This window comes from Syngnathus leptorhynchus, chromosome 7, assembly GCF_054491065.1.
Source record: "Syngnathus leptorhynchus isolate UIUO chromosome 7, UIUO_Slep, whole genome shotgun sequence".
Lineage (NCBI taxonomy): Eukaryota > Metazoa > Chordata > Actinopteri > Syngnathiformes > Syngnathidae > Syngnathus > Syngnathus leptorhynchus.
This window is the reverse complement of record NC_141201.1, coordinates 5,487,027-5,511,902: the sequence shown is the minus strand read 5'-3', so window position 1 is coordinate 5,511,902 and position 24,876 is coordinate 5,487,027. Positions and strand designations below refer to the sequence as shown.

The 24,876-nt window shown below is 42.0% G+C and overlaps 3 protein-coding genes and 34 non-coding genes across 38 annotated transcripts; 1 reads left to right on the top strand and 36 right to left on the bottom strand.

Moving 5' to 3' along the window:
- Nucleotides 1–426: 426 nt before the first annotated feature.
- Nucleotides 427–12,087, bottom strand: LOC147054348 (calpain-9). Its single transcript, XM_085916953.1, has 20 exons — nucleotides 11,510–12,087; nucleotides 11,076–11,145; nucleotides 10,626–10,744; nucleotides 9,976–10,109; nucleotides 9,539–9,710; nucleotides 9,320–9,391; nucleotides 9,018–9,109; nucleotides 8,799–8,873; nucleotides 8,255–8,409; nucleotides 7,808–7,965; nucleotides 2,646–2,854; nucleotides 2,320–2,365; nucleotides 2,167–2,241; nucleotides 2,034–2,094; nucleotides 1,769–1,833; nucleotides 1,589–1,657; nucleotides 1,441–1,519; nucleotides 1,087–1,203; nucleotides 767–825; nucleotides 427–677 (listed from the first exon to the last, which is right to left on the bottom strand). Exons 1-20 carry the CDS (start codon nucleotides 11,780–11,782, stop codon nucleotides 651–653), a joined length of 2,127 nt encoding a protein of 708 aa, XP_085773079.1. The 5' UTR covers nucleotides 11,783–12,087; the 3' UTR covers nucleotides 427–650.
- Nucleotides 3,091–3,163, bottom strand: trnak-uuu (transfer RNA lysine (anticodon UUU)). Its single transcript has one exon. It is a non-coding gene; the product is annotated as a tRNA-Lys (tRNA).
- trnak-uuu (transfer RNA lysine (anticodon UUU)) lies at nucleotides 3,250–3,322 on the bottom strand. The gene has a single exon. It is a non-coding gene; the product is annotated as a tRNA-Lys (tRNA).
- Nucleotides 3,416–3,488, bottom strand: trnak-uuu (transfer RNA lysine (anticodon UUU)). The gene has a single exon. It is a non-coding gene; the product is annotated as a tRNA-Lys (tRNA).
- Nucleotides 3,578–3,650, bottom strand: trnak-uuu (transfer RNA lysine (anticodon UUU)). Its single transcript has one exon. It is a non-coding gene; the product is annotated as a tRNA-Lys (tRNA).
- Nucleotides 3,739–3,811, bottom strand: trnak-uuu (transfer RNA lysine (anticodon UUU)). Its single transcript has one exon. It is a non-coding gene; the product is annotated as a tRNA-Lys (tRNA).
- Nucleotides 3,901–3,973, bottom strand: trnak-uuu (transfer RNA lysine (anticodon UUU)). Its single transcript has one exon. It is a non-coding gene; the product is annotated as a tRNA-Lys (tRNA).
- Nucleotides 4,224–4,296, bottom strand: trnak-uuu (transfer RNA lysine (anticodon UUU)). The gene has a single exon. It is a non-coding gene; the product is annotated as a tRNA-Lys (tRNA).
- Nucleotides 4,386–4,458, bottom strand: trnak-uuu (transfer RNA lysine (anticodon UUU)). The gene has a single exon. It is a non-coding gene; the product is annotated as a tRNA-Lys (tRNA).
- trnak-uuu (transfer RNA lysine (anticodon UUU)) lies at nucleotides 4,547–4,619 on the bottom strand. The gene has a single exon. It is a non-coding gene; the product is annotated as a tRNA-Lys (tRNA).
- Nucleotides 4,709–4,781, bottom strand: trnak-uuu (transfer RNA lysine (anticodon UUU)). The gene has a single exon. It is a non-coding gene; the product is annotated as a tRNA-Lys (tRNA).
- Nucleotides 4,869–4,941, bottom strand: trnak-uuu (transfer RNA lysine (anticodon UUU)). The gene has a single exon. It is a non-coding gene; the product is annotated as a tRNA-Lys (tRNA).
- On the bottom strand, nucleotides 5,029–5,101 carry trnak-uuu (transfer RNA lysine (anticodon UUU)). The gene has a single exon. It is a non-coding gene; the product is annotated as a tRNA-Lys (tRNA).
- Nucleotides 5,190–5,262, bottom strand: trnak-uuu (transfer RNA lysine (anticodon UUU)). The gene has a single exon. It is a non-coding gene; the product is annotated as a tRNA-Lys (tRNA).
- trnak-uuu (transfer RNA lysine (anticodon UUU)) lies at nucleotides 5,514–5,586 on the bottom strand. Its single transcript has one exon. It is a non-coding gene; the product is annotated as a tRNA-Lys (tRNA).
- Nucleotides 5,676–5,748, bottom strand: trnak-uuu (transfer RNA lysine (anticodon UUU)). The gene has a single exon. It is a non-coding gene; the product is annotated as a tRNA-Lys (tRNA).
- On the bottom strand, nucleotides 5,836–5,908 carry trnak-uuu (transfer RNA lysine (anticodon UUU)). The gene has a single exon. It is a non-coding gene; the product is annotated as a tRNA-Lys (tRNA).
- trnak-uuu (transfer RNA lysine (anticodon UUU)) lies at nucleotides 5,995–6,067 on the bottom strand. The gene has a single exon. It is a non-coding gene; the product is annotated as a tRNA-Lys (tRNA).
- Nucleotides 6,161–6,233, bottom strand: trnak-uuu (transfer RNA lysine (anticodon UUU)). Its single transcript has one exon. It is a non-coding gene; the product is annotated as a tRNA-Lys (tRNA).
- Nucleotides 6,323–6,395, bottom strand: trnak-uuu (transfer RNA lysine (anticodon UUU)). The gene has a single exon. It is a non-coding gene; the product is annotated as a tRNA-Lys (tRNA).
- trnak-uuu (transfer RNA lysine (anticodon UUU)) lies at nucleotides 6,485–6,557 on the bottom strand. Its single transcript has one exon. It is a non-coding gene; the product is annotated as a tRNA-Lys (tRNA).
- trnak-uuu (transfer RNA lysine (anticodon UUU)) lies at nucleotides 6,651–6,723 on the bottom strand. The gene has a single exon. It is a non-coding gene; the product is annotated as a tRNA-Lys (tRNA).
- On the bottom strand, nucleotides 6,813–6,885 carry trnak-uuu (transfer RNA lysine (anticodon UUU)). The gene has a single exon. It is a non-coding gene; the product is annotated as a tRNA-Lys (tRNA).
- On the bottom strand, nucleotides 6,975–7,047 carry trnak-uuu (transfer RNA lysine (anticodon UUU)). The gene has a single exon. It is a non-coding gene; the product is annotated as a tRNA-Lys (tRNA).
- On the bottom strand, nucleotides 7,137–7,209 carry trnak-uuu (transfer RNA lysine (anticodon UUU)). The gene has a single exon. It is a non-coding gene; the product is annotated as a tRNA-Lys (tRNA).
- Nucleotides 7,303–7,375, bottom strand: trnak-uuu (transfer RNA lysine (anticodon UUU)). The gene has a single exon. It is a non-coding gene; the product is annotated as a tRNA-Lys (tRNA).
- On the bottom strand, nucleotides 7,469–7,532 carry trnak-uuu (transfer RNA lysine (anticodon UUU)). The gene has a single exon. It is a non-coding gene; the product is annotated as a tRNA-Lys (tRNA).
- A 121-nt stretch (nucleotides 12,088–12,208) lies between the features above and the next one.
- Nucleotides 12,209–14,582, bottom strand: eif3k (eukaryotic translation initiation factor 3, subunit K). Its single transcript, XM_085916954.1, has 8 exons — nucleotides 14,399–14,582; nucleotides 13,621–13,719; nucleotides 13,433–13,553; nucleotides 13,170–13,247; nucleotides 13,015–13,081; nucleotides 12,600–12,680; nucleotides 12,390–12,515; nucleotides 12,209–12,314 (listed from the first exon to the last, which is right to left on the bottom strand). The coding sequence occupies exons 1-8, from the start codon at nucleotides 14,458–14,460 to the stop codon at nucleotides 12,283–12,285; spliced, it is 666 nt and encodes a 221-aa protein (XP_085773080.1). The 5' UTR covers nucleotides 14,461–14,582; the 3' UTR covers nucleotides 12,209–12,282.
- Nucleotides 14,583–15,454: 872 nt separating this feature from the next.
- Nucleotides 15,455–24,875, top strand: map4k1 (mitogen-activated protein kinase kinase kinase kinase 1). 2 transcript variants are annotated; one of them, XM_085915816.1, is made up of 31 exons: nucleotides 15,455–15,727; nucleotides 16,541–16,598; nucleotides 16,670–16,760; nucleotides 16,835–16,899; nucleotides 16,993–17,048; nucleotides 17,780–17,827; nucleotides 18,007–18,049; nucleotides 18,129–18,201; nucleotides 18,268–18,399; nucleotides 18,468–18,530; nucleotides 18,666–18,747; nucleotides 18,982–19,098; nucleotides 19,167–19,248; nucleotides 19,881–19,933; nucleotides 20,039–20,085; nucleotides 20,153–20,200; nucleotides 20,276–20,321; nucleotides 20,398–20,539; nucleotides 20,668–20,771; nucleotides 20,903–20,941; nucleotides 22,318–22,396; nucleotides 22,473–22,549; nucleotides 22,665–22,725; nucleotides 22,830–22,932; nucleotides 23,004–23,062; nucleotides 23,264–23,349; nucleotides 23,442–23,616; nucleotides 23,682–23,753; nucleotides 23,824–23,910; nucleotides 24,387–24,513; nucleotides 24,601–24,875. In XM_085915816.1, the coding sequence occupies exons 1-31, from the start codon at nucleotides 15,626–15,628 to the stop codon at nucleotides 24,695–24,697; spliced, it is 2,514 nt and encodes an 837-aa protein (XP_085771942.1). In that variant the 5' UTR covers nucleotides 15,455–15,625; the 3' UTR covers nucleotides 24,698–24,875. The 2 variants fall into 2 exon arrangements, with proteins under 2 accessions (XP_085771942.1, XP_085771943.1); XM_085915817.1 differs by lacking the exon at nucleotides 20,903–20,941.
- On the bottom strand, nucleotides 19,638–19,710 carry trnak-uuu (transfer RNA lysine (anticodon UUU)). Its single transcript has one exon. It is a non-coding gene; the product is annotated as a tRNA-Lys (tRNA).
- On the bottom strand, nucleotides 21,162–21,234 carry trnak-uuu (transfer RNA lysine (anticodon UUU)). Its single transcript has one exon. It is a non-coding gene; the product is annotated as a tRNA-Lys (tRNA).
- On the bottom strand, nucleotides 21,324–21,396 carry trnak-uuu (transfer RNA lysine (anticodon UUU)). The gene has a single exon. It is a non-coding gene; the product is annotated as a tRNA-Lys (tRNA).
- trnak-uuu (transfer RNA lysine (anticodon UUU)) lies at nucleotides 21,486–21,558 on the bottom strand. Its single transcript has one exon. It is a non-coding gene; the product is annotated as a tRNA-Lys (tRNA).
- trnak-uuu (transfer RNA lysine (anticodon UUU)) lies at nucleotides 21,648–21,720 on the bottom strand. Its single transcript has one exon. It is a non-coding gene; the product is annotated as a tRNA-Lys (tRNA).
- On the bottom strand, nucleotides 21,810–21,882 carry trnak-uuu (transfer RNA lysine (anticodon UUU)). Its single transcript has one exon. It is a non-coding gene; the product is annotated as a tRNA-Lys (tRNA).
- On the bottom strand, nucleotides 22,028–22,100 carry trnak-uuu (transfer RNA lysine (anticodon UUU)). The gene has a single exon. It is a non-coding gene; the product is annotated as a tRNA-Lys (tRNA).
- On the bottom strand, nucleotides 24,219–24,291 carry trnak-uuu (transfer RNA lysine (anticodon UUU)). Its single transcript has one exon. It is a non-coding gene; the product is annotated as a tRNA-Lys (tRNA).
- Nucleotide 24,876: the final 1 nt, after the last annotated feature.

The window sequence follows — 24,876 nt, the reverse complement described above, 5'->3', positions numbered from 1 at the left end:
GCACGCGTGCGTAGGCGCGTGCGCGGGTGCACATGCGCGCACACAACGACGCACCGCTGTCTCTTCCATCACGCATGCATATTCATGTACCCTTTGAACCGCAAGTTCTGAAACAATGAAAACGTTGGTAGATGGAAATCTTTTTTTCCAAGTCTGACAAGTCTTCTTCAGCTACAAAAGTGTGACGACATCCGGCGCCCCCTGTTGGAGTTTTGTTTTGTTTGTCGCCGCATTGCAGCCAAACCCATCTCTTAAAAAGTCCCTTAACTCATATTTAAATTCAATATGTTACATATGTCACATTCAATGCCACAGACTATTTTTGCTTTGTGTAATAGTATGCAGACTGAATTATAATGTCACCTTGGGTGATGCTGAATATTCTTGCTGACTGTTAACATTAGTTACGTGCGCAGCACCCACGCAAACACAAGCACAGACCAGTCACAATATAACAAAGGCTCATTTATCAAAAATAATCAGGAGCTTTCTAAGCAGACACATAGAAAAATAAGCAGCCATATTTCAATCATGGCCTGAACAATAAAAACTGTGCTTCATGCATCTTTCTGTCAGCGTGACAACAATGTACATTTATCCGAAAAAGACCACACACGTGCAGAGCAAACACATCCTGCGTCTTTTCTGCCTCAGTTGTAAATGGTCATGTGGAGCCACTGAAACACAACACAATTAGTAGTTTTAAAAGCTTGAAATTTCAAACGTTAAAGAAATCTCGGGGGGGGGGGGGGGGGGGTGGACGTACTTGTCTGTAGTTTAACGAGATGCAGCCCATTCCCACCATGTCGTAAGCGTGAAATTTGTCTGTCGGAGAGACCCAAAAAAAAAAAGAAAAGTGAGAAGTGCAAGACAGTTTGTGTTTAATCAGCAGCTTGAACTAAATAATGGCCATGTGAATGCAGTATATAGACAAAAGTATTGGGATAGAATGATAGGAAGAAAACTTCTCCTCTGATGTCATCCGACCACTTAAAATCCCACCACGATCGATCAATTAATTGATTAAACACTGGCTCCCAATACTTGTATCCATATAGCGGTCACTTCTACTTCCAATGTTCTTACGGATCATGCTCTCCAGTTTCATGACGAGGTACAAGAAGCCAGGGTAGCTGATAGTCATGTCGGGTTCTGTGTACCTCAGGCCCACCAGCTGCATCACCAGGTCATCCACCACAATGCCTAAAGTCAACAGAATGTACAGAAAAGGCAGATTTAAAGGTTATTTGCCAACCAAAAAAATATATATTATTCACATTTCTGAACTAGTAAGCCAAACTGGTCGGCATCATGCATGTTTTTAGGCCTGGCTTCTACTCCAAAAATGTATGTCGCACTATTAATACAACTGAAATTGTTTACAATGTCGCCATCCGCAGTTTAGATCAGAAACTGCAAGCTGTTATGATTAGCTGGTACCTGCGGCCTTCAGAGCAGGGGCCACTTCCTTGTACTCCAAACGTCGTGTTTTGTTCTTGTCGTACACCAGAAAGATGTCCTGGTAAGAGGCGGAAGACTGTGTTAGACACCAAGTCCTCCACAGTCTTTAAATCCAGCGTTAACTTACAGTCCACATTCGAATCTTGTCCCAGAGCGCTTGGAACTCCAACCAGGTTAGCTGAGCGACCCCTTGACTCTGGAGGAATAACACAAGTGTCAAGGAATTTCTCAGATGAAATAATGACAAAATGAAGTGAAAATCCAGAGCCCAAATTCTCATCTCGTAAAATAGTTTTATTAAGGATACATCCATGAGGACCACCAAGCTCTTGCAGTGTTCCAAGGCCAAGTTCTTCTCACTGCCTGCCAACACTTGACACAAGACAACAATTACAGGTTATATTAAACACAACATACTCTTTACACACAAGTTTACCTAACACACACACACACACACACATGCACATTGAACAGGGTTAGTAAAGAACAGTACACGTAATATCATAAATGTTATAAACATGTTGGGATATCTCTGTGTTAAAGGGCCTACAAAGTGAGATCATGGGACTGACCTCCTCCCTGGATGGCCTCAGTTAACAAGCTGTGGAGGTGATATGGTTTGCAGAATCCTTTCTGTATATAAACAAAAAGGAAGACATTGATGAAATATGGAAATATTCACAAACTCCTCAGTGACCTTGAAACCTTGTTGCAGTGCTTCTTGAAGAGCTGCATTATGGCTTTAGGTGAAGGAAGTGCTGCCTGATGGGGATAATGAGGCTGTTGGGAGAAAATAGAAAGTATTTTCATAATTCTATTGGGATTGATCGTTAATGTTAATATGGGCAAAGCCTTTACCGCTGCTATTGAAGTGAGGTCTGGTGTTGGTGGGTGATGAGCTGGACTGGAAACACACAACACACTTATGATGGACTTATTTGAAGATTGGCTCTGAGAACTCAGTTAAAATTAAATTAAACAACTGAATCACTGTAAGATAAATCAAATAAGAGCATCACTTAGTGTGACTAGAAAATGTATTCAAATCAATTAATTATACAACTGTGTGAATGAATTGATTTCATTGCAGTTGCTTTGGATTCTATCCATACAAAAGAGCTTGAATGAATTGGAGGGTTCACTGTAAAATCTTTATGTACAAAAAGATAGAGAAGACGACTCACGTGGGGGCGTGGCTTTGCTCGGTAAGCACACGGAGCATGAAGGCTCCCTGCTGATTGGGCTCAGCGGTGGACGGGATGATAATATAATGACCTGGCGGAAGGTGGCTGCGAAGAACCACCTCTCGCCGCGATGAGTAGTACCCGCTGCTGACTGCTGGCCGGAGTCTGTTCAGGTCCTCGAGTGAAAGGTGGGTGCCCTCGTGAGGTGCCTGGAAGGACCAAAAATAGTGTCTAACATCTTGGCGGCATTTTGTGACCACCAATAATAATTTTAAAGAAGGTACAATGCCAGAACAGGGACTGGAAGCCTGGACCCTCAGATTAAAAATCTGATGCTCTAACATCTGAGCTACCCAGGCTCTAAAGAACTGCGTGAGTCAATGAAAGTGAGTCCGTATCTGAGTCTTTGACTAAGAATAAAGAGAGCCTTAACAAGAAGATGCAACGCCTGAACAGGGACTTGAACCCTGGACCCTCAGATTAAAAGTCTGATGCTCTACCGACTGAGCTATCCAGGCTTCAAGGGACTTTGTGAGTCAATGAAAGTGAATCCATATCTGAGTCTGTGCCCATACAGAAACAATGCGTCATCAAGAATGTGAAACGCCTGAACAGGGACTTGAAACCTGGACCCTCAGATTAAAAGTCTGATGCTCTACCATCTGAGATACCCAGGCTCAAGAGAGTTGTTTGAGTCAATGTAGGAGAGTCCGTGTGTGAGTCTGTGACCAGGAAAATTGCACGCTCATTGCGTTATCAAGAAGGTACAATGCCTGAGCAGGGACTTGAACCCTGGACCCTCAGATTAAAAGTCTGATGCTCTACCATCTGAGCTACCCAGGCTCTAAAGAACTGCGTGAGTCAATTATAGTGAGTCCATATCTGAGTCTTTGACCACTAAGAATAAAGAGAGCCTTAACAAGAAGATGCAACGCCTGAACAGGGACTTGAACCCTGGACCCTCAGATTAAAAGTCTGATGCTCTACCGACTGAGCTATCCAGGCTTCAAGCGATTAAGTGAGTCAATGAAAGTGAGTCCGTATCTGAGTCTGTGCCAATACAGAAAAACAAGGGCTCATCAACAATGTCAAACGCCTGAACAGGGACTTGAACCCTGGACCCTCAGATTAAAAGTCTGATGCTCTACCATCTGAGCTACCCAGGCTCTAAAGAACTGCGTGAGTCAATTATAGTGAGTCCATATCTGAGTCTTTGACCACTAAGAATAAAGAGAGCCTTAACAAGAAGATGCAACGCCTGAACAGGGACTTGAACCCTGGACCCTCAGATTAAAAGTCTGATGCTCTACCGATTGAGCTATCCAGGCTTCAAGGGTCGCAGTGAGTCAATGAAAGTGAGTCCGTATCTGAGTCTGTGCCCATACAAGAAACAATGCCTCATCAAGAATGTGGAATGCCTGAATAGGGACTTGAACTATGGACCCTCAGATAAAAAGTCTGATGCTCTACCATCTGAGCTACCCAGCCTCTAAAGGACTGTGTGAGTCAATGAAAGTGAGTCCGTATCTGAGTCTTTGAGCACTAAGAACAAAGCTTGCCCTTATCAAGAAGGTGCAATGCCTGAACAGGGACTTGAACCCTGGACCCTCAGATTAAAAGTCTGATGCTCTACCGACTGAGCTATCCAGGCTTCAATGGAGTAAGTGAGTCAATGAAAGTGAGTCCGTATCTGAGTCCGTGCCAATACAGAAGAAACAAGGCCTCATCAAGAATGTCAAACGCCTGAACAGGGATTTGAACCCTGGACCCTCAGATTAAAAGTCTGATGCTCTACCATCTGAGCTACCCAGGCTCTAAAAGACTTTGTGAGTCAATAAAATTGAGTGTGATCTGAGTCTTTGAGCACTAAGAATAAAGATTGCCGTATTAAGAAGGAGCAATGCCTGAACAGGGACTCGAACCCTGGACCCTCAGATTAAAAGTCTGATGCTCTACCAACTGAGCTATCCAGGCTTCAAGGGACTTGGTAAATCAATGAAAGTGAATCCCTATCTGAGTCTGTGCCCATACAGCACATACAATGCTTCATCAAGAATGTGAAACGCCTGAACAGGGACTTGAACCCTGGACCCGCAGATTAAAAGTCTGATGCTCTACCATCTGAGCTACCCAGGCTCAAGAGTGTTGTGTGAGTCAATGTAGGCTCCATGAGTGAGTCTGTGACCAGGAAAAATGCACGCTCATATCATTAAGAAGGTACAATGCCTGAGCAGGGACTTGAACCCTGGACCCTCAAATTAAAAATCTGATGCTCTACCATCTGAGCTACCCAGGCTCATAAGAACTGTGTGAGTCAATGAAAGTGAGTCCATACCTGAGTCTTTGACCACAGAATAAAGAGAGCCTTAACAAGAAGATGCAACGCCTGAACAGGGACTTGAACCCTGGACCCTCAGATTAAAAGTCTGATGCTCTGCCGACTGAGCTATCCAGGCTTCAAGCAAGTAAGTGAGTCAATGAAAGTGAGTCTGTATCTGAGTCTGTGCCAATACAGAAAAACAAGGGCTCATCAACAATGTCAAACGCCTGAACAGGGACTTGAACCCTGGACCCTCAGATTAAAAGTCTGATGCTCTACCATCTGAGCTACCCAGGCTCTAAAGAATTGCGTGAGTCAATTAAAGTGAGTCCATATCTGAGTCTTTGACCACTAAGAATAAAGAGAGCCTTAACAAGAAGATGCAACGCCTGAACAGGGACTTGAAACCTGGACCCTCAGATTAAAAGTCTGATGCTCCACCGATTCAGCTATCCAGGGTTCAAGTGTCGCAGTGAGTCAATGAAAGTGAGTCCGTATCTGAGTCTGTGCCCATACAGAAGAAACAATGCCTCATCAAGAATGTGGAATGCCTGAACAGGGACTTGAACCCTGGACCCTCAGATTAAAAGTCTGATGCTCTACCATCTGAGCTACCCAGGCTCTAAAGGACTGCGTGAGTCAATGAAAATGAGTCCGTATCTGAGTCTTTGAGCACTAAGAACAAAGATTGCCTTATCAAGAAGGTGCAATGCCTGAACAGGGACTTGAACCCTGGACCCTCAGATTAAAAGTCTGATGCTCTACCGACTGAGCTATCCAGGCTTCAATGAAGTAAGTAAGTCAATGAAATTGAGTCCGTATCTGAGTCTGTGCCAATACAAGAAACAAGGCCTCATCAAGAATGTCAAACGCCTGAACAGGGATTTGAACCCTGGACCCTCAGATTAAAAGTCTGATGCTCTACCATCTGAGCTACCCAGGCTCTAAAAGACTTTGTGAGTCAATAAAATTGAGTGTGATCTGAGTCTTTGAGCACAGAATAAAGACTGCCGTATGAAGAAGGTGCAATGCCTGAACAGGGACTCGAACCCTGGACCCTCAGATTAAAAGTCTGATGCTCTACCATCTGAGCTACCCAGGCTCAAGAGTGTTGTTCGAGTCAATGTAGGAGAGTCCGTGTGTGAGTCTGTGACCAGGAAAAATGCACGCTCATTGCGTTATCAAGAAGGTACAATGCCTGAGCAGGGACTTGAACCCTGGACCCTCAGATTAAAAGTCTGATGCTCTACCATCTGAGCTACCCAGGCTCTAAACAGTTGCGTGAGTCAATAAAAGTGAGTCCATATCTGAGTCTTTGACCACTAAGAATAAAGAGAGCCTTAACAAGAAGATGCAATGCCTGAACAGGGACTTGAACCCTGGACCCTCAGATTAAAAGTCGGATGCTCTACCGACTGAGCTATCCAGGCTTCAAGGGTCTCCGTGAGTCAATGAAAGTGAGTCCGTATCTGAGTCTGTGCCCATACAGAAGAAACAATGCCTCATCAAGAATGTGGAATGCCTGAACAGGGACTTGAACCCTGGACCCTCAGATTAAAAGTCTGATGCTCTACCATCTGAGCTACCCAGGCTCAAGAGTAATGTTTGAGTCAATGTAGGAGAGTCCGTGTGTGAGTCTGTGACCAGGAAAATCGCACGCTCATTGCGTTATCAAGAAGGTACAATGCCTGAACAGGGACTTGAACCCTGGACCCTCAGATTAAAAGTCTGATGCTCTAACATCTGAGCTACCCAGGCTCTAAAGAACTGCGTGAGTCAATGAAAGTGAGTCCGTATCTGAGTCTTTGAGCACTAACAATAAAGATTGCCTTATCAAGAAGGTGCAATGCCTAAACAGGGACTTGAACCCTGGACCCTCAGATTAAAAGTCTGATGCTCTACCGACTGAGCAATGCAGGCTACAAGGCTGTGAGTGAGTCAATGAAAGTGAGTCCGTATCTGAGTCTGTGCCCATACAGAAGAAACAATGCCTCATCAAGAATGTGAAACGCCTGAACAGGGACTTGAACCCTGGACCCTCAGATTAAAAGTCTGATGCTCTACCAACTGAGCTATCCAGGCTTCAAGGGCGTGAGTGAGTCAATGAAAGTGAATCCGTATCTGAGTCTGTGCCCATACAAAAGAAACAATGCCTCATCAAGAATGTGAAACGCCTGAACAGGGACTTGAACCCTGGACCCTCAGATTAAAAGTCTGATGCTCTACCATCTGAGCTACCCAGGCTCAAGAGTGGTGTTTGAGTCAATGTAGGAGAGTTCGTGTGTGAGTCTGTGACGTGCAAAAATGCACATACAGTGTGTTATCACGAAGGTACAATGCCTGAACAGGGACTTGAACCCTGGACCCTCAGATTAAAAGTCTGATGCTCTACCATCTGAGCTACCCAGGCTCAAGAGTGTTGTTTGAGTCAATGTAGGAGAGTCCGTGTTTGAGTCTGTGACCAGGAAAAACTGACGCACATTGCCTTATCAAGAAGGTACAATGGCACAGGGACTTGAACCCTGGACCCTCAGATTAAAAGTCTGATGCTCTACCAACTGAGCTACACAATAAGTGAGACTGAGCAAGTATATAAAGCAGTGGCCTAAAAGTGCACTACACCTGAACAGGGACTTACCATGGATCTTCAGATTAAAGGTCTGATGCTCTAGTGACTGAACTATTCAGGCTCTAGTAGTTTCTGTAAATCAGTGTAAGTGAGAGAGAACGAGTGTGTGTGAGGAAGTCAAAATGCACATTGCCTTATCAAGACAAATTAGATCAAGATGCCAAGTTATGAATATTTTTTTTCTGAATTGAGTGTGAGTTAGTGAGTCTATACCGGGTATATATGTAGAGCAATGGACAGGTCAATGCCTCTGCGTCGTTGATATTTCTGCATGAGGGCCAAAATAAAGGCGCAGCGCATGGTAGATTCAGACGATCCCTCTTTCCCTTTTGAAAGAACCAGGCCAAATTGTGGATTCTGCCAGAACCAACCTGAAAAACACGAAAGGGAATGTAATTAGAATTAATAAAGAAAAAAACGAATGAAGCTCTACCTTGACTTCCTACTAGGTGGCACTGTTGGGAAAGTGATGTCTAAATTATTTGAGCCAACAAAATTTACTTTATTTTTAAATCTTTTTTTACGTGTTGTATGGAGTATATTTGAAATTATTTTTAATCAATAGAAGTAAAACAAGAAATGACATTTAGGTCATGTCTTCATAGTAAGAAGTGGCCAAAAGTTATCATTATATCTTCAGATGTCTTTGTGTGTATTTACCTCCTTTGGGAGAGCCCCCAGCAGAAACACGTGGTACCCAAGTCCCATGATGCATTACGCACGACCACGGCTGCACGCTGTCATCGTTCTGCAGGTCAGCCAGGTGACACACTTCCATAGTCTCAAAGTTCTGCCGGAAATCAGACACCGACATCCTGCACAAGAACGACCCATTTATCTTTGTTTACACAACATCGCAGATTGATACCATCATACACCTCATGTTTTTCTGCTGTGTGTCCTGAAACTCCACATTTGTTTCTTTCACATCCTTCCATTATTCCTGCTCTTTATTTAATTCTTCTTTATCCCTTCATTTCTCAGCCTTTTGCCCATTTATATCACTCTTGATTTGATCCCTCCTTTGTATTTTTTTAAATGTTCTCTCTCCTCTACCAATCCTTAGTTCCTCCCCTTCCATCCATCCTTCTTTTCTGCTTTCTCTTAGGTTTATTCACTTCTGGGCTTCATAACTTGATATCATACCACGACAGCTAAGGATTTAAAACGATGTAATTTTATTTATTTACTTATTTTAGCTCACCAGAACTCTCCGTCCTCCCGCCGGATTCGCTGCAGTCGCTTTTGCTCCTCAGGGCTCACAGTGTTCCACTCGGGCCTGCAAAAGCAGTTTATGCAGAAAAAAAGTTTACTTCATAAATCAATCAAGCTGAAAATTTGTGATACATGTTTTTTTTCCCATTAGTTCTCAGTACTACATAGCACTGTAAATAATAATAAAAGTCATTGTAATTATCCAAACCCATTTCGGTCACTCCATGGGCCCAGCCATTCCGTGTTGCCCCACGGGTTGAGGATACGCACCAGGTCAACAGGTCCATATGTGGTCTGCACCTTGGTGTTTAAATGTGCGATAAACAAACAATTGTTCCAAATCTGAATACTACTTCATCATATAAAACCAATTCAATACTTTTGAAAAAAAAACAAACATATGCATTCTTTTTTTCCTCCTGTTTCGAGCAGCTAATGATTCTCATCTAAATTCCAGACATTTATGGATGATTAATATAAACAGGCATAAAGTTACAAGCATCATTTTACCTTCTCCACAGCAGTTAGCGAGTAAGCGTGTCTGAACATGATTCCCATATCATTCCTGTACTCCACAGGACCCTGCAGGAGAAACAAAACCGTACAAAGCATTCATTAAAAAAAAAAAGTCATGAGTCATGCCAAATAAGACAAGTGTTGGAGAAAAAGTGGATGAGTCTTTTGGAAAAGAGATTAAATGTTGCTTAATAGGCTTTTGGGCGTCATTACCTGTGTGTTGGCACAGTTGATGAGCGCTCCCTTGGCCAACAGCTCAGCCAGGAAGGTTAGAAGCTCTCTGGGAAGCAAGGCCACGCTAAGAACCTCGGCCACGCCGCCCGTCATGTCGACCATGGCCTCGTGAGGGAAACCCATGTCCAGGGCGCGGTATCCTCCTTTTAGCCTGGATTACAACATTGTAACTGTCAACTGTTATGTATTATAATTACCCATGAAATAAAAAGGTTCTTGCGCAACCTTCTTTTTTTTTTGACCAATTACAAATTCACCCAAAATGGCTGTTTCAAACCAAAAAAAACTCCACCTTTCAGTTCAGACTTTTCCCCCCCTAATCTCATTATGTTGTACACTTCCACAAATTTTTAATCACGCAAATGGACAATGCTTGATTGCAAAATATTTGGAGATCGAAAGACAGGGGTCCTCACTTGGCGTAGGCCTTCTCAAGCAGGGAGCTCCAGAACTCTCGTTTTTCCGGCGAGCTGAGATAGAGCAGATTTTTGCCGTACGTCGGCAGCAGGTCGTCGATTCGGACCTCCTCCCACTGGCCGTACTGCCAAAACTACAGAAGGCCAAGAAAGACTATATCACTGTTTGGTCAATGAAACAAACATCTGGTCTAGAAGCACGTTTAGTACGAAGGAGTATTGGGGACATTGATAATTGAAATTGAGCTTTTTTTCTTGACCTTTTAAAAAATATATAATTTGTATAAAGTTGCATTATTCAATAATTGAGCTTTGTAAAATATAGATCATTAGTTTATGAATTTCGAAATTAGAAAAAAAATGTGAATTTCTTTTCTAGATTAAAACGTTTTTCCAGATTTTAAAAACAGATTTAGGTCAATATTCTTTTTATTTAAAAAAGTATATATATAATCTGTTTACAATTTATAATTGTTCTTGGCTTTATAATTTTATGCACAGTGTACATTGAAACAGGTTATGCCTGTGGTTAGTGATCACTCCCCCGGGCAACAAAATGTGTCCTGATGAAACCTGAGAATGTTTCATGTGAGGTTTGGCTAACCAAATAATTCCAAAGTGAACACCAAGAACAACAAAGATGTGTTTACCCTGAAGACAAAGCTGCCATTGTATCCTTCCTGAAAGGATTGTCCGGGAGGAACCACCTTGCGGAGCAGAGGTTGGTGCACAGCGAGAGAAGCGATGGCAGAAAGCAACCAGCAGTCACCTTAAGGAGGTGTGAGAAGTTGAAAAGGAAAAAATCACATATGTGCAGTTCAGATACTGCAGACGTGGCTCAACAGACACTTTCAAAACATTTTGAAAATTTACCCCCCAAAGCCAGTTACAGTTTGCGACATGAACTTTGGAATGCATGGCTATTACGAGAAGAACCACCAAAAGGTCTCAAGCTGAAAAGACACATGAAGATGCATTTTTGGTTTGAAAGAAAAATTTAGGGATATTTTCGCCCTCATCGCCAAATTAACTTCACAAATTTAGTACAATTACTTCTTATGAGTAGACCCACAAAAAAGTCTTAAGAAAGTTCCACTCACTTAGCTTCCCTTGGCGGACATCCAGGCGTGACGCCCCATCGACGATGAACTGAGGCGACGAGCACAGCTCCTAGCAAAGAGCAAAATATATATTTTTGAATATTAAAATATACACAAGTGCAAAGTCCCACCTGTCCCAGGTGTGTTTGCTATGTTCTTGCTATACAAGTCTTTCTGGTAGCATAGAGTACCATGAGCTACTTAAAGTTATTGCATTTTTTACTTAATTGCCCCACAGAGAGGAACAACGTTCTGTCCTGGATGTTATGTTATATTCATATTTAATATGTGAATTTACATTCAAACACGCCAAGCCAAGCTGATAACTTGTTTTTATTAATATATGTATTTTTTAAATAAATGCAATTATTAATTACTATAGTAATACAGACACCGAGTCACGCGTAATAACGCAATTGTGTGTTATGGTTGACCTTGGGCCGCTTCCACTCGACGCCGAACTTCATCTCGAGTTCTCCAAGAGGGAAATTGAAGTCGACGAAGAGCCCGTCGCGACCCACCGCCATCCTCTCTCCGTTGACAGGGTCGCTTGCCGGCTCGTCCGCCGCCATCAGCTCAGCTAACCAGCGGCGCGACTGAGAGCCCAGCAGCTCGTCCGAGCACGCCGAACTGGCGTCATCGTCGTCCGCCATCGGAGGAGGCAGGGAGCCTTCGGACTCGGACGACAAACTTGGCGTCTTCTCCATCTCCACGTAGGGTATCGGGGACGAGAGGAGGGAAAGGGTCGTGCAGTTACACTATGGATTTATTGAGTGTGTCGTGCGAGAAACAACACGCCTTCAAAGCAGGTACGGCTTCACCTGAGCGTGGGCGGATGACGTCACGGTATTTTATCTTTTTTTTTTCTTTCTTCTAAGGCTATTCTCATATAGTTAGGATTTTAACCTCATGTCTGCAGTTTTTGTAGAATTGACTATTATTTTACTCTCAGATCATGTCATTTAGTTATGTAAAATGCCAACTTTTCCTGACTGCATCTTGTAAATGCTTTCGTAGTCCTTCATTGTCATGTTCCTCATCTGGGTTAATAATTCACTTTTATATCATAGACGGGACAACTACCTAACTGTTTTTGTGACAGGATGACATGATTAAAACGACAATAGGACAAATAAGACTGGAAGGATAATTTATTTTTATTTTGTGTAAAAGTGTATAATTGCCAGGCTTTATTGCACGGTGTGTGTCACTGTGAGGTGGCCATGATGCTCGACACGCCTGTGGAAAACATAAAAATGATTTTTAAAAAAACAACAACAAAGAGCATAACTTGTGGCCTCGTGTTGTACTGACTTTCAAAATCAATCTTCTCCACAATGTTCTTGGGCTTGACGCTCTCCTCCTGGTTGAAAATGAAGATCTGTCCATCCTCCGTCTCTGTCCAGTTATATTTGTTCATCCACACCTTCACCTGCGTGTCTGCAGTGTGGCATAATCACGTGCATCAATACCAAAGTGCACTCTTACGTCAACGTACCACTTCACTGTAGTTCTCCAACTTACCCAGAGGAGGGTCTCCCAGCATTTCGGCCAGTAGGCGGCGCTCTATCGTCTGATAAGTGATGCCCACCACATGGCAGATAACTGCACAACAAACATCTCATTTGCACCTAAAGCATCACCTTTTAGACATAATCTGTGCTATATTTTGATGTCATTCACTGTAAATTTCATAATATAACTTGAATCTAAAATTCATTTTCTCCTTTTTCTGGTAAAAATACAACTTAAAGTAAAATGAAGAATTTTCTCATAATATTAAGGCTTTATGTTGCATTTTGTTGTCATTAAGAATTTTATTCTGATATTTAAACATTGTTCTTGTGAAAATACAATTCTTCATGTCACTTTTTTATAAAATAATTCATTTTGTTCAAACGTATTTGCACTTTGCATTGATTTTAGCGATCTAACTCACACTTGCGGACAGAGTCTTCAAAGCCAGTAATTCCATCGATGAGCTCCCGATTCACCTCCAGAGTTTTCTGTGAAGAACACAAAAGAGCTTTAATGAAATCAAACAAAAAATAATAATCCAGCATGCGCTCGTGCGTATGTGAGCTGGTGTGCTACCCAGAAGCTCTGGAAGTGACAGGTCTCCAGCAGGTTTCCCATGTCGAGGATCTGCCTGATCGGGCGCTCCTCTTTTTGCGACACTGTAGTCAAGGAAATGGACCCCCCGACCCAAATTTGGCAGAAAAGCCTACTAGATTCTTATAACATTATATGAACACAATATTGAGAATCAAATTTTTATCAATTGCTATATTTGGGTATCGCTAAAAAAAACCAAGTTCATTATTCGATCGAAATTGTCAGTAGCACCGAGAGGATACGTGTGTCTGGTCGATCATGCACTTGCAGAGTGTGAAGTCCGTATGAGGCAAGTTGGTAAGCGCCTTGAGCAGGATCTGGGAAGTCACGTTGGTCTGGAAATAGGCTGGGTTGAACTGATACCTGGCGGATACCACATCGCATTAGTGTCAATGATACAAAGATGACATGTCGGCATTTCGGAACTCACAGCTTGAGAACGGCCAGGTTGGCCTCCAGGTCGTATGCGTTTTCCCGGGCTTGTGTCTCCACGTATCGCTCCAATGTGGCCAAGTTTTCTGGATTGTATCTGATATTTGGTGGGACAGTAAAACTAATTACACACCACTAATAACATAAAAATGCCATAAGAGCTAATCATTTAATTAACAGTTTTTTTTAAGGAATTCTTTTAAAGTCAATAAAAAAATTAACCTAGCCAAAATACATTCATTTTGTACTGATTAACAAATATTATTATTGTGCAAACCTATTCTAATTGCGAGGGTGCTCATGAAAATCATTTACAACAATAAAACAATTGTGTATAATCATAAAATCAAGAAGATCCTTGCCGTATTAAAATTTTAGTGCGACTATAATGGAAAAAATAAATGTCACTAACATACTTCAAGCTAAGATTCACATCATATCATTTTTTGTAAATTCTATTTATAATACAACTTACACGTATTATTGTAATTTTACATATTTACTTGTATTTTTAATTCCATTCATGAACAGTAAGTAGGACAAAAAAGATGTATAAATAAAGGCAGTCCAACTTAAATAACATCGATTTAACGATAACGTCAATAAAACCCTCATAAAGTGCAAGAAAAAGTTTCGAGAACAGTAACAAATATTTCAATTGCAACTCCAATGTGAGGCATTTGTGTGATTTTGGAAACCAGCAAGTTGCAAAACGTAGCTAGCTTTCTCATTAGCATGTAGCACACGAAAATGTAGCCCGAGCTAAACCTTCGTACCGATCGATTCCTCGCAGGAGTTTGGCCACGTTTGCCTTCATTTGCTCGAAGGTCGACGACATTTTTGTCCGAAAACTGTGCAAAGCAGAAGGGGTTGGACACAAATGAAATCCCCTCACGTGGAGCAAAAATAGGCACCGGTGGACAGAAAAGAGAGTCGGAAAGAAAAGAGTGACGGACAGGAAGAGACATGCGCCCGGAACGGAAATAAACACCAAGCAAATGACTCAATTGATTAAAACGTAACGTACCTACGTAACGTAAAACGTGATTAAAACGTAACCAACGTACACAAAGATATTGTCAAATTTGTCCAAATTTAGAAATTACTTCGGTCACTTTTAATTTCTGTTGCGCTCTGCTTCACACTAATGTCCACTAGAGGGCAGCAATCACACATCGACAACGTTCTCTTAATAGCTTTTGCGGTTTTCATGGTTAAGTGATCCAAAATAGGCAAATGACCTATCGACACATAAATGTCACGCGTGGCCCAAGTGAGTCCATTTTTTTTCCCTGTAACTTTAAATTCAATTAATAATTTTTCACATCATGTGTGATTGCTCCAAACACTATATCCGCCACTGTTGTTACTTATATGTGCTTTGAGCTATCAGATAACAAGATGGATGTCAAATAGCAGTGCCCTCACTCTGAGGTTGATTTAATGATAAGACTCGACACACACAAGTGTTTCCAGTGTGAAGCAATGTAACACGATGTGACGTGCCTTCTGTTGTGCAGTGTGTGCGTATGGGAATGTGTAAGTGCGTAAGTGTGATGTGGTTTCGCGTGACGTGGTCTGCGATGAAACAGTCGAGTTGACAGTTTCATCAAAACATTTCTTCCCTGGTTATATTCAGCGGACCTCAACCCATATTTTGATTTAATTTTCTAGACCACAGCTGGTGTTTTTTTTTTTTATGCACCAGTGGACTGGAAATACATATCGAAGTAAATTTGCATTGATTCTGAAAATGAGGAGATAATCTGTGAAGGTGCTGGAGTGCTGATAGGGTAAAACGAACAAGTGAGTGAGAAACAGGAAGGTGCGCGTCTTGCGTGTGCACGGGCCTCCCTCCGCAGCTATCCGACAACAAGTTGGAGATCAAGAAAAAGTCACTTAGAGGCTGTTCATCAGCGCTTACATTAAGTGTATGTGTGTTATTTGTGTCATTGTGTGTGTATGTGCGTGTGTGAACTTGGGAGCATTAAGTCAATCGATTGATGGATCTTCAACACGGAGAGGATTTCTCAACCAGGAACCCTCAAGACGACTATGAGATTCTGCTGAGGGTCGGATGGGGAACCTATGGGGAAGTTTACAAGGTCAGCTGCTAATTTTTTGAAAAATGTATTTTTTTTTTGGAGGGGTGCTAAATTAGGTATTATAGATGGAATGGAAGATTGGAGGATCTGTAATTACAGCCAAATTCAAATTTTCTGTGTTAAATGAATGTATTAGTTTGCAATTTTCCAGTGTTGTATTTAGTTTCTCGATAAGTAACATTTGTTGTCGCACTTTTGATGCTTTGGCGCGGCCTCGCAGGTCAGGAGGAAGTGGTTTAGCGAGAACTGAAAGTATGCAACTGCACTTGAGTCAAAGCATAATCAAAAAAGTAACATCAACTTTTCTTCGATCGACAAAAATATACACAACTGGTGCTGAAGGCAACGAAGATACAAACTGGTTCTTTGTCCACTTTCTGAGTTTTTTTTATTTACACTCACGCCTGGTTAAATTTGATTGCACTTTTATCTTGTTCGTCGCCATTTTTTGCTCATCTAGCGACATCTGTAAGATTTTTTTTCCCACGTCGTTTGTTTCATTTACTGCTTAATTTTTGAAACTAACATCAGTTCTTCATTCCCCTACCTAAAGAAACTGTTTGATTGGATAATCTAATAGAAAAGCTCCTCTGCGGAACGCTGGAACCGGTATTGGCATATGATGTATAATAATAATAATAATAAATATTTTTAGAAAATGGGGCAGCAGGTTGGACACAAATGGCCAGCTAAGAACCCACTGGCTCAAATGGAATTAGTAATAAAACTTGCCTATGATCAATATTTAATTTTAATGATACAAACCAACTGCGCCTGACCTATCCAATGAGTGTGTTTATTTTGTGTGTGCAGGCACGTAATAAGCTGAGGGGGGATCTGGCAGCCATTAAGATTATTAAAACCGAACCTGGTGAGTAGATTATTTCTTTTTTACTTTGTCGTGACTGAGCTTGTTACAAACATTGATTTGTTCTTCCCCAGAGGATGACTTTTCCACCATCCAGCAAGAAATAGTCATCGTGAGGAGCTGCCAACACGCCAACATTGTGGCTTATTACGGCAGCTACTTACGGTGAGACTACGAGGCGACCATTTGCGTCAAACATGATTTTTGTCTGATAGATTAGTTGATTGAATGACATGCAGGGCCAACAAACTGTGGATCTGCATGGAGTTCTGCGGGGGAGGTTCCCTGTTGGACATCTACAGTGGTAAACATCAACAATAATCACAATTATGGTCTGTTATTAAGAAACAGTATTTGATAAGAAGAGATATATTTTGGATTTATTTGTATGTCACAGTAACTGGGTCTCTGTCAGAAGCACAGATTGCGTACATCTGCCGGGAGATGCTTCAGGTAGTCACACCGTGGGCTCATTTTTGTGCCAGGGCAAGTCTAATTTACTGTGTTTGGGAATTTAGCAGACCATACTAAGCCCAACTAGATGTTTCGGCACACCGAGGCAGTTTTGTTTTACACCCCCCCGGTCGGTGCACATGACAATTTATGATCACCCTGGAAACTTTGCATCACCCACAAGGAGAGGTTTTGCAGTTTCTTATTGACATATTGCGGCATGTCAACGGGTTTTGTCCAAGGGACCACCATTATAACCCAGAAGCAACTCAGGGATCACTGATTTGCCGGAATATTATTTTATTTTGCACCGAATGAGGATAGACCTATACAGGCTATTTATTTGCATCTGTATGTCTATTTTGGGATCATTTGGATATTTAATGATTCACAAAATTTGCTGGAAAATAAATCAAGTCTAATTGATAAATCAAAATGTTACAATTATATTCTATTTCCAATGTCATGGATCACCTGCAATACAGCCACAAACCACTAGAGAGCAGCAGACCACCAGTTGACAATCCCTGTCATAGATTGTGTGCACCTCATTCCATAATTCAGGAAACACCTCCTATGTGCTTTGCATTAAACTTGCGCTGGCCACAAAAATGGGGCCTCATTTTATTTATTTTTTTACAATTATCATCATACCAAATATAATATGAACGAAAAAATGTCAAACACATATTCTGTGTGGGGCGTGCGTGTTTTTTTTTTTGTCTGTTTAGGGTTTGGACTACCTTCATGCACAGAGAAAAATGCACAGAGATATCAAGGTGAACTCATTCATTGATATAGTTCAGAAAAAAAGTGATCAAAGATTATTTGCCTGTGGAGTACCTCTGGGTTGTATCCTAAGCCCCACTCTCTTTTGTTCGGGCTTTTGTAGTATATTCATAATTATACTGTATATGTACTGTATGTTAGTTATTTTCTTCTTCTGTGTTGTCTCCAGGGTGCCAATATCCTCCTCACCGACCACGGTGAGGTAAAGTTGGGTAGGTGGAACGTGAAGAAGATGACAATTCATCAACTAGACACATCTGCGTTCATAATTTTTGCTTCTCTGTTACGTAGCTGACTTTGGAATCTCCGCCCAAATTACGGCCACGTTGGCTCGCCGGATGTCCTTCATTGGGACACCTTACTGGTAAGCTTGCATTATCAGCAAAGAAATTGTTGACCTCAAAAGATTGACTGACCCTCCTCCCCTCAGGATGGCGCCAGAGGTGGCAGCAGTGGAAATTAAAGGCGGTTACAATGAGCTGTGCGACATCTGGTCGGTGGGCATCACTGCCATTGAGCTGGCAGAGCTGCAGCCTCCCATGTTCGAACTTCACCCGCTACGGTAAATCAGCCTCGTCATCATCATCATCATCATCAAAATTGAATTCTGTTTTCTTTATCTTCCCTAAGTGTCCTGTTCCTCATGTCTAAGAGTGGCTATCAGCCTCCCAAACTGAAGGACAAAGGAAAATGGTAGAATTTCAGTTTTTTTTTTTATTGATGGAATTTAGTGAGTTTATTGAGTGGCATTAGTTATTGATTGTTATTGTGACCTTCAGTTACATCACATATGGACCTGATATGAGCTGGCGTGCTTACTGTGTGCAGGTCGTCCATGTTCTACAACTTTGTGAAGGCCATGCTAGTGAAGAACCCTAAGAAGAGACCATGTGCCTCCAAGATGCTTACAGTCAGTCGTATGATCATCAACTATACCTTGAAACTTTGCATTTGAGTTTGAAACCCAACCCTCACTTTCAAACCCTGGCATGAAACTATTGCTTGCCAGCTTGAATATCTACTTTGGAATCCTGAAATTAAAACTATCCCCCTTTTTTGAAACCCCAACCAGGCTTGAAGCTCAATTTTGATCTCAAATATGAAACACTAAAACCATGGTTTCGAAACTTGATTTGTATCCCAGCACATGTTCCTGACCCAGCAAAGTCTGAGCCGAGCACTAACGTTAGACCTGCTGGAGAAGTGTCGACACCCAGAGAATCTCAAATTCTACCCAGCAACAGATGATGATGACATGGAGGTCTGACTTACTCACAACACATTATGACAACAATTTGACTTGATTTGAAATCTCCATTTGGATTAAAGGCGAGTGCTCTCGGATCTTTGAAGAGAATCCAGTCCATCATCAAACACAACTGGGCCGAGAGGAAACACTCACACACAAAGTGTAAGACAACACACAATCATATAAAGTAGCCGGCAACTTCATAAGTTCTTCAGAAACTATCAGACTTAAGTAACTTTCTTGTCAGACTTTTGTAACTTTATCAATGGACTTTAATTATATACAGTAACTAGGTGGAAACTATACTACTTGACTTTGATGGGTTTAAGTGACTTAATAGACTTATGTGACTTTACTAAAGAACTAGAAACATCATTGAGTGTATTCGTGGGCTTCAGTGATGGATTTTACTAACTTAATTATAACGTACAGGAACTTTGTTGTTACATTAACTTTTTTAAAAATATTTTTTTTCACATTCTAGCCTTTTTCTCAAGACCTCCTGCAAATTCTCCCCCGTAAATATTTATCTAGGTATTCTAATAAATAAACGCCTGAACAGGGACTTGAACCCTGGACCCTCAGATTAAAAGTCTGATGCTCTACCGACTGAGCTATCCAGGCTCTTGGAAAGGAGAGTTAGTTGTCCGGTCCAAACTTCAACGACCGTAATTTGCTTATCAATGGCTGACTTAGTGGATATTTTTGTCTTGCTATTATTTTCACAAATGGCATTGTATTTCCAAGTAAAACTGAACGATTGAATCAAATGAATGTCCTTAATAATGTTGCAGTGGAGCAGATCTACTCTCAAACTCCCGTGAAGAAAGAATCAGCGCATATAACTGTGAGCCTTTGTAAACACAACCATCCATGCATCCAAAATCTCCACATGCAATCCTTTCCCACTTAATCATACAATCTTGACGTGTTTCTAATGTTTTCCGTGCAGCTGATGCGCTCAGAAAGCTCAAAAGGCACCGACACACATCCGCCAAGGTATGCATACACACACATCATCTCCCATTCGACGTGTATTTAAACGTGTGCTCATTTTATACGTCAGGGGCAAGAGATCAGATTCTTCAGATGACGACTATGATGATGTGGATGCGTAAGCAGCTCACACACAATCTCACACACGTACACACACACACACTCTCCATCCACTCTCTCTGTTTCCCCGCAGTGTCACAATGCCAATGGACCAGATGCCACCTCCACTTCCCCCCAGGGTAAAAAAAAAAAAAAAAACCAAGCCCAGGATTTCTCTTAACCTTTATGAAGTCATCAATGTATTTGTGTGTGTAGCCCAAAGTGCGTTCCAGCTCTGAGGAAATCATTTGGGTAGAAGACGATGTTAAAGCGTCGTCTCTGTGCGTCCCCTTGCCCCTCGTCAGGACATCCAGTGGGACGCATGTCAAAGCGGCTCCACGCCACATGAGACACTCGGGTCAGCCACGCATTCACACACACATGCGTGCATTTTAATCTATTTATTCACTCGTAGACTTTGGTGATTTTATTGAGGGACTTCATTTTGTGAGTTTAATCAGGGACTGTTGTGTTGTGTGTGTGCAGACCCCTTGTCCTTCCAGTTGTTAGACCAACAGGTAGCGCCCTTACCTCCTACGCTGCCTCCAAAAAGCAGACGCAGACATCAGCAGCAGCCGCCCTCAACAAAGGTATGAGTCCAAGTCCAGAAGTCTGCTTGCTTTTATTATTACACGACACATCTCGTGTGTGTGTGTGTCTGTGTCTGTGTCTGTGTCTGTGTCTGTGTGTGTGTCTGTGTGTGTGTGTGTTTTTTTTTCAGGACCCTGCCAAGTGTGTGAACCCTCTCAGGAAACCTTTTGTGAGTTCTAATGAATGTTATAGATAGGGTTACTTCAGTGACTTAATCAATTTACTTTATTGGTTGACATTTGGCAGGTCGGTTATCAATACTCTTCTCAGCGGTGTGTCAAATTTCCAAAACTTTAGTGTGAATGAGTCTTTAAAGACATATTTATCATTTTATACTTGATGAGTGTTAAAAGATTTAAGACACTCTCAAGTCATTTATCTGACTTGAAAGCCTGAACAGGGGCTTGAACCCTGGACCATCAGATTAAAAGTCTGATGCTCTACCATCTGAGCTACCCAGGCTTCAAGGGAGAAAGTGAGTCAATGAAAGTGAGTCCGTATCTGGGTCTGTGCCCATACAGAAGAAACAATGCCTCATCAAGAATATGAAACGCCTGAACAGGGACTTGAACCCTGGACCCTCAGATTAAAAGTCTGATGCTCTACCGACTGAGCTATCCAGGCTTCAAGGGACTAAGTGAGTCAATGAAAATGAGTTCGTATCTGAGTCTGTGCCCATTCAGAAGAAACAACGACTCATCAAGAATATGAAACGCCTGAACAGGGACTTGAACCCTGGACCCTCAGATTAAAAGTCTGATGCTCTACCGACTGAGCTACCCAGGCTTCAAGGGAGTAAGTGAGTCAATGAAAGTGAGTCCGTATCTGGGTCTGTGCCCATACAGAAGAAACAATGCCTCATCAAGAATATGAAACGCCTGAACAGGGACTTGAACCCTGGACCCTCAGATTAAAAGTCTGATGCTCTACCGACTGAGCTACCCAGGCTTCAAGGGAGTAAGTGAGTCAATGAAAGTGAGTCCGTATCTGGGTCTGTGCCCATACAGAAGAAACAATGCCTCATCAAGATTATGAAACGCCTGAACAGGGACTCGAACCCTGGACCCTCAGATTAAAAGTCTGATGCTCTACCATCTGAGCTAACCAGGCTCAAGAGTGTTCTTTGAGTCAATGTAGGAGAGTTCGTATCTGAGTCTATGCCCATACAGAAGAAACAATGCCTCATCAAGAATATAAACGCCTGAGACTCTGTGACCAGGACAAATGCGGACATTGCTTCATCAAGAAGGTACACCGCCTGAACAGGGACTTGAACCCTGGACCCTCAGATTAAAAGTCTGATGCTCTACCATCTGAGCTATCCAGGCTCTGTAAAGGATCAATTAAAAGATTTTTGTGACTTTATTAATGGACAATATTGATTTTTATTTTGTGACACCATTGACTGACTCGAGTGAGGACCCTTGTGGATGGACTTTAACGGACTCCGTTGAGTCTGCCGTTATATAGCGACCGAGTTATCCAGGCTCTGAGCTTGCAAACTATTTGAGATCATACAGCCCATTGTCCTCCTTCCTGGTTCAGATCTACTTTAAGAAGATTTTCCATGGCTGTCCTCTCAAAGTAAAGTGCTCAACCACTTGGGAACACCCAGAAACCAAAGGTACCAACTAAATAGGGAATGCTCCACTTTTTAAAAATATTTTCAATGTGTGACCCAGTTTGTGAACCCCCCCCAGATCAACACCTGATTGTTGGCGCAGAGGAAGGCATCTACACACTTAACATCAACAGCTCGGAGGCTACCATGGAGCTAGTACGTTTACTTTGTGGGCATGCAATCGGGTTTTTTTTTTGTTTTTTTTTTAATTCGATTGTTTCTAAGGTATAAAGAAAATGCTGACTGGACCGTCTGTTCTGCTCCTATTCAGTTGTATCCTGGCAAGTGCACTTGGGTCTACAGCTGTCACAACGTACTCTTGTCCGTATCGGGTACGTCTTCATCACCTTCTCGAGTACTTAGAGGAACATATCAAAGAGTATATGAAAGCTCTCTTTGGAGAAGATCCTGTAGATTTTGTTTCCCTTTTTTTTAGGTAAATCCTCACAGCTTCACTCCCATTCGCTGAAGGAGCTTCACGAGCAAGCTCGCAGGGACCAAAGGATGGTGGCGCTGCCCACTCATCTGCTATTGCCGCGGTAACGCATGATCCTGCGCCACATCTTCATCTTTGTACCTCCTTAACTCACTCAAGAAAATGCATCTTTAGGAAATGTGCAGTGACGTGTAAAATTCCTGACACCAAAGGATGCAGGACGTGCTCAGTCGGTATTCACAAATACGTCAATTACTACAAATACTGCGTGTACTTTTTTCCTCCTCCAGCTATCTTTACCTCCTTGCCTCCTTTTCAATCCATCCTAACTGTATCTCCTTGTCTCCTCCTCTCCTTACTCAACATTCTTCCTTTTGCCTCCTTCTCTGTGGATGGTACTGTTTGTTTTTCAAGCATGTGTTCCTTTTTGTCAGCGAACAACTTCCTGTGCTGCGCATTGGAGTCCAGTGTGGTGCTGTTGCAGTGGTACGAGCCAATGAACACGTTTTTGCTGATCAGGGTAGGCAGAGCTGCAACACGGAGAGATGTATTTTTTTTTCTTTCTTTAAAAAGCACGTCCCAAATCAGTATTATTTAATTTCATCAATGCAGCATATCGACTTTCCCCTCCCCAACACACTGCGAGTGTTTGAGACAGTGCTGGACCCCCAGCAGGAGTACCCGCTGGTTTGTATCGGGGTCTCCCGGGGGTCTGATCACGCACTGCCCGTCGTTTTGGAGTACATCAACCTTAACTCCAACATTTGTTTCACACGCAATGATACGGGTGAGCATCACACACACTCTGTAATTGCAAAAGGTTTCGCAGTCTAAGTCTTGGCGTTGTCACAGATCAACGCGACTCAGATGTCATCATACAAGTCAAACAGTTGGACAGTAACTCGCTGCTGGTCCTATTGGAAGGTATGTTCATTTCATCCTTATATTGTCTTAATACTTATTAATTATGTGTCATTCACCTTTCATACTGCAGGCACAGTACACATTGTCAGCTTGGAAGGGGCGCTAAAGAGCAGCCACCCTCAGGAGACCACCTTCTCACATAATGTGGAGTCTGTAGGTGAGTCACCTCTGTCTTACAAAGGTTTTGGAATTTAAATAATATCATAGTATAGTAATTGCACAATAAAAGCAAAATAATATCAATAAAAAAGTAAATAGATGGGAATTAAAATAAATAGAGGACCTATTATTAGTGCTGATACTTTTTACTATTTTTTAGATTTATCATTAAATTGTGAGAATTAACCTTTTATCAGAAAGATCAATAAGTAAGTATTGAAATTCGGGGATCATGTGTTAAACATGACATTACTTGTAATTTATTTCAAGAAACCAAGTCGTTGATAATCTTGTCTAAATGATAAGCGCCTGAACAGGGACTTGAACCCTGGACCCTCAGATTAAAAGTCTGATGCTCTACCGACTGAGCTATCCAGGCTCTGACATGACTGGTTTTAGGTCAGTTTATGTTTGTGTGTATCTGAGAGCAATTTGACAATTTTTTTTTTTTTTAATGATTATTTTTTTCTGCAGTGTATTTGGAGGACACATTGTTAGCGGTGTGGCGTCACGGTTGGCTGACGAAGAAAAGAGGCGTCGCCAAGGTGTTACAAGAGACCACTGACCCTAAGAAACTCTTCCGGCTGATACAATCTGACAGGTCTGATATTTAATTTTTTGCATCTGATTCCAAACCATTGCTCAGTGAATTTCTAAATCATATACTTATACCTTAATGTCCGTGCAGGATGGTTGTCATGGAGACCCACCACACCAAGGACCCCTCGGGGTTATCCAGTTTGTACTTATTAGAGATGGTTGAGAAGTACGTTATGCTTTCCTGATACCTGTGAGCAGACCGTGGTGGGATACGAGCCGTTTCCATGCATAATTCATATCATACGAGAGCCTTGACCTCACATGATGAAACTGGTTTTGATGGTCTTGGGGGTTCGGTCACTGGATTCCCAGTCAATGCTGATGTAACCAATGTAGTACTGTCATGTATTAAAGTAACTTAAAG

What these genes read in the sequence shown, in the direction of transcription:
- LOC147054348 (XM_085916953.1), bottom strand. Translation starts at nt 11,782, where the DNA reads ATGGAGAAGACGCCAAGTTTGTCGTCCGAGTCCGAAGGCTCCCTGCCT. An exon ending in ACAAGATTCGAATGTGGACT is followed by an intron (nt 1,520 to 1,588) that starts GTAAGTTAACGC and finishes GCCTCTTACCAG; the next exon opens with GACATCTTTCTGGTGTACGA. An exon ending in CCCTGCTCTGAAGGCCGCAG is followed by an intron (nt 1,204 to 1,440) that starts GTACCAGCTAAT and finishes TGTTGACTTTAG; the next exon opens with GCATTGTGGTGGATGACCTG.
- eif3k (XM_085916954.1), bottom strand. Translation starts at nt 14,460, where the DNA reads ATGTCGTCGACCTTCGAGCAAATGAAGGCAAACGTGGCCAAACTCCTG. An exon ending in GCATGATCGACCAGACACAC is followed by an intron (nt 13,248 to 13,432) that starts GTATCCTCTCGG and finishes ACTACAGTGTCG; the next exon opens with CAAAAAGAGGAGCGCCCGAT. An exon ending in GCTGGGAGACCCTCCTCTGG is followed by an intron (nt 12,516 to 12,599) that starts GTAAGTTGGAGA and finishes GCCACACTGCAG; the next exon opens with ACACGCAGGTGAAGGTGTGG.
- map4k1 (XM_085915816.1), top strand. Translation starts at nt 15,626, where the DNA reads ATGGATCTTCAACACGGAGAGGATTTCTCAACCAGGAACCCTCAAGAC. An exon ending in GGAACACCCAGAAACCAAAG is followed by an intron (nt 22,397 to 22,472) that starts GTACCAACTAAA and finishes AACCCCCCCCAG; the next exon opens with ATCAACACCTGATTGTTGGC. An exon ending in TTTCACACGCAATGATACGG is followed by an intron (nt 23,617 to 23,681) that starts GTGAGCATCACA and finishes GCGTTGTCACAG; the next exon opens with ATCAACGCGACTCAGATGTC.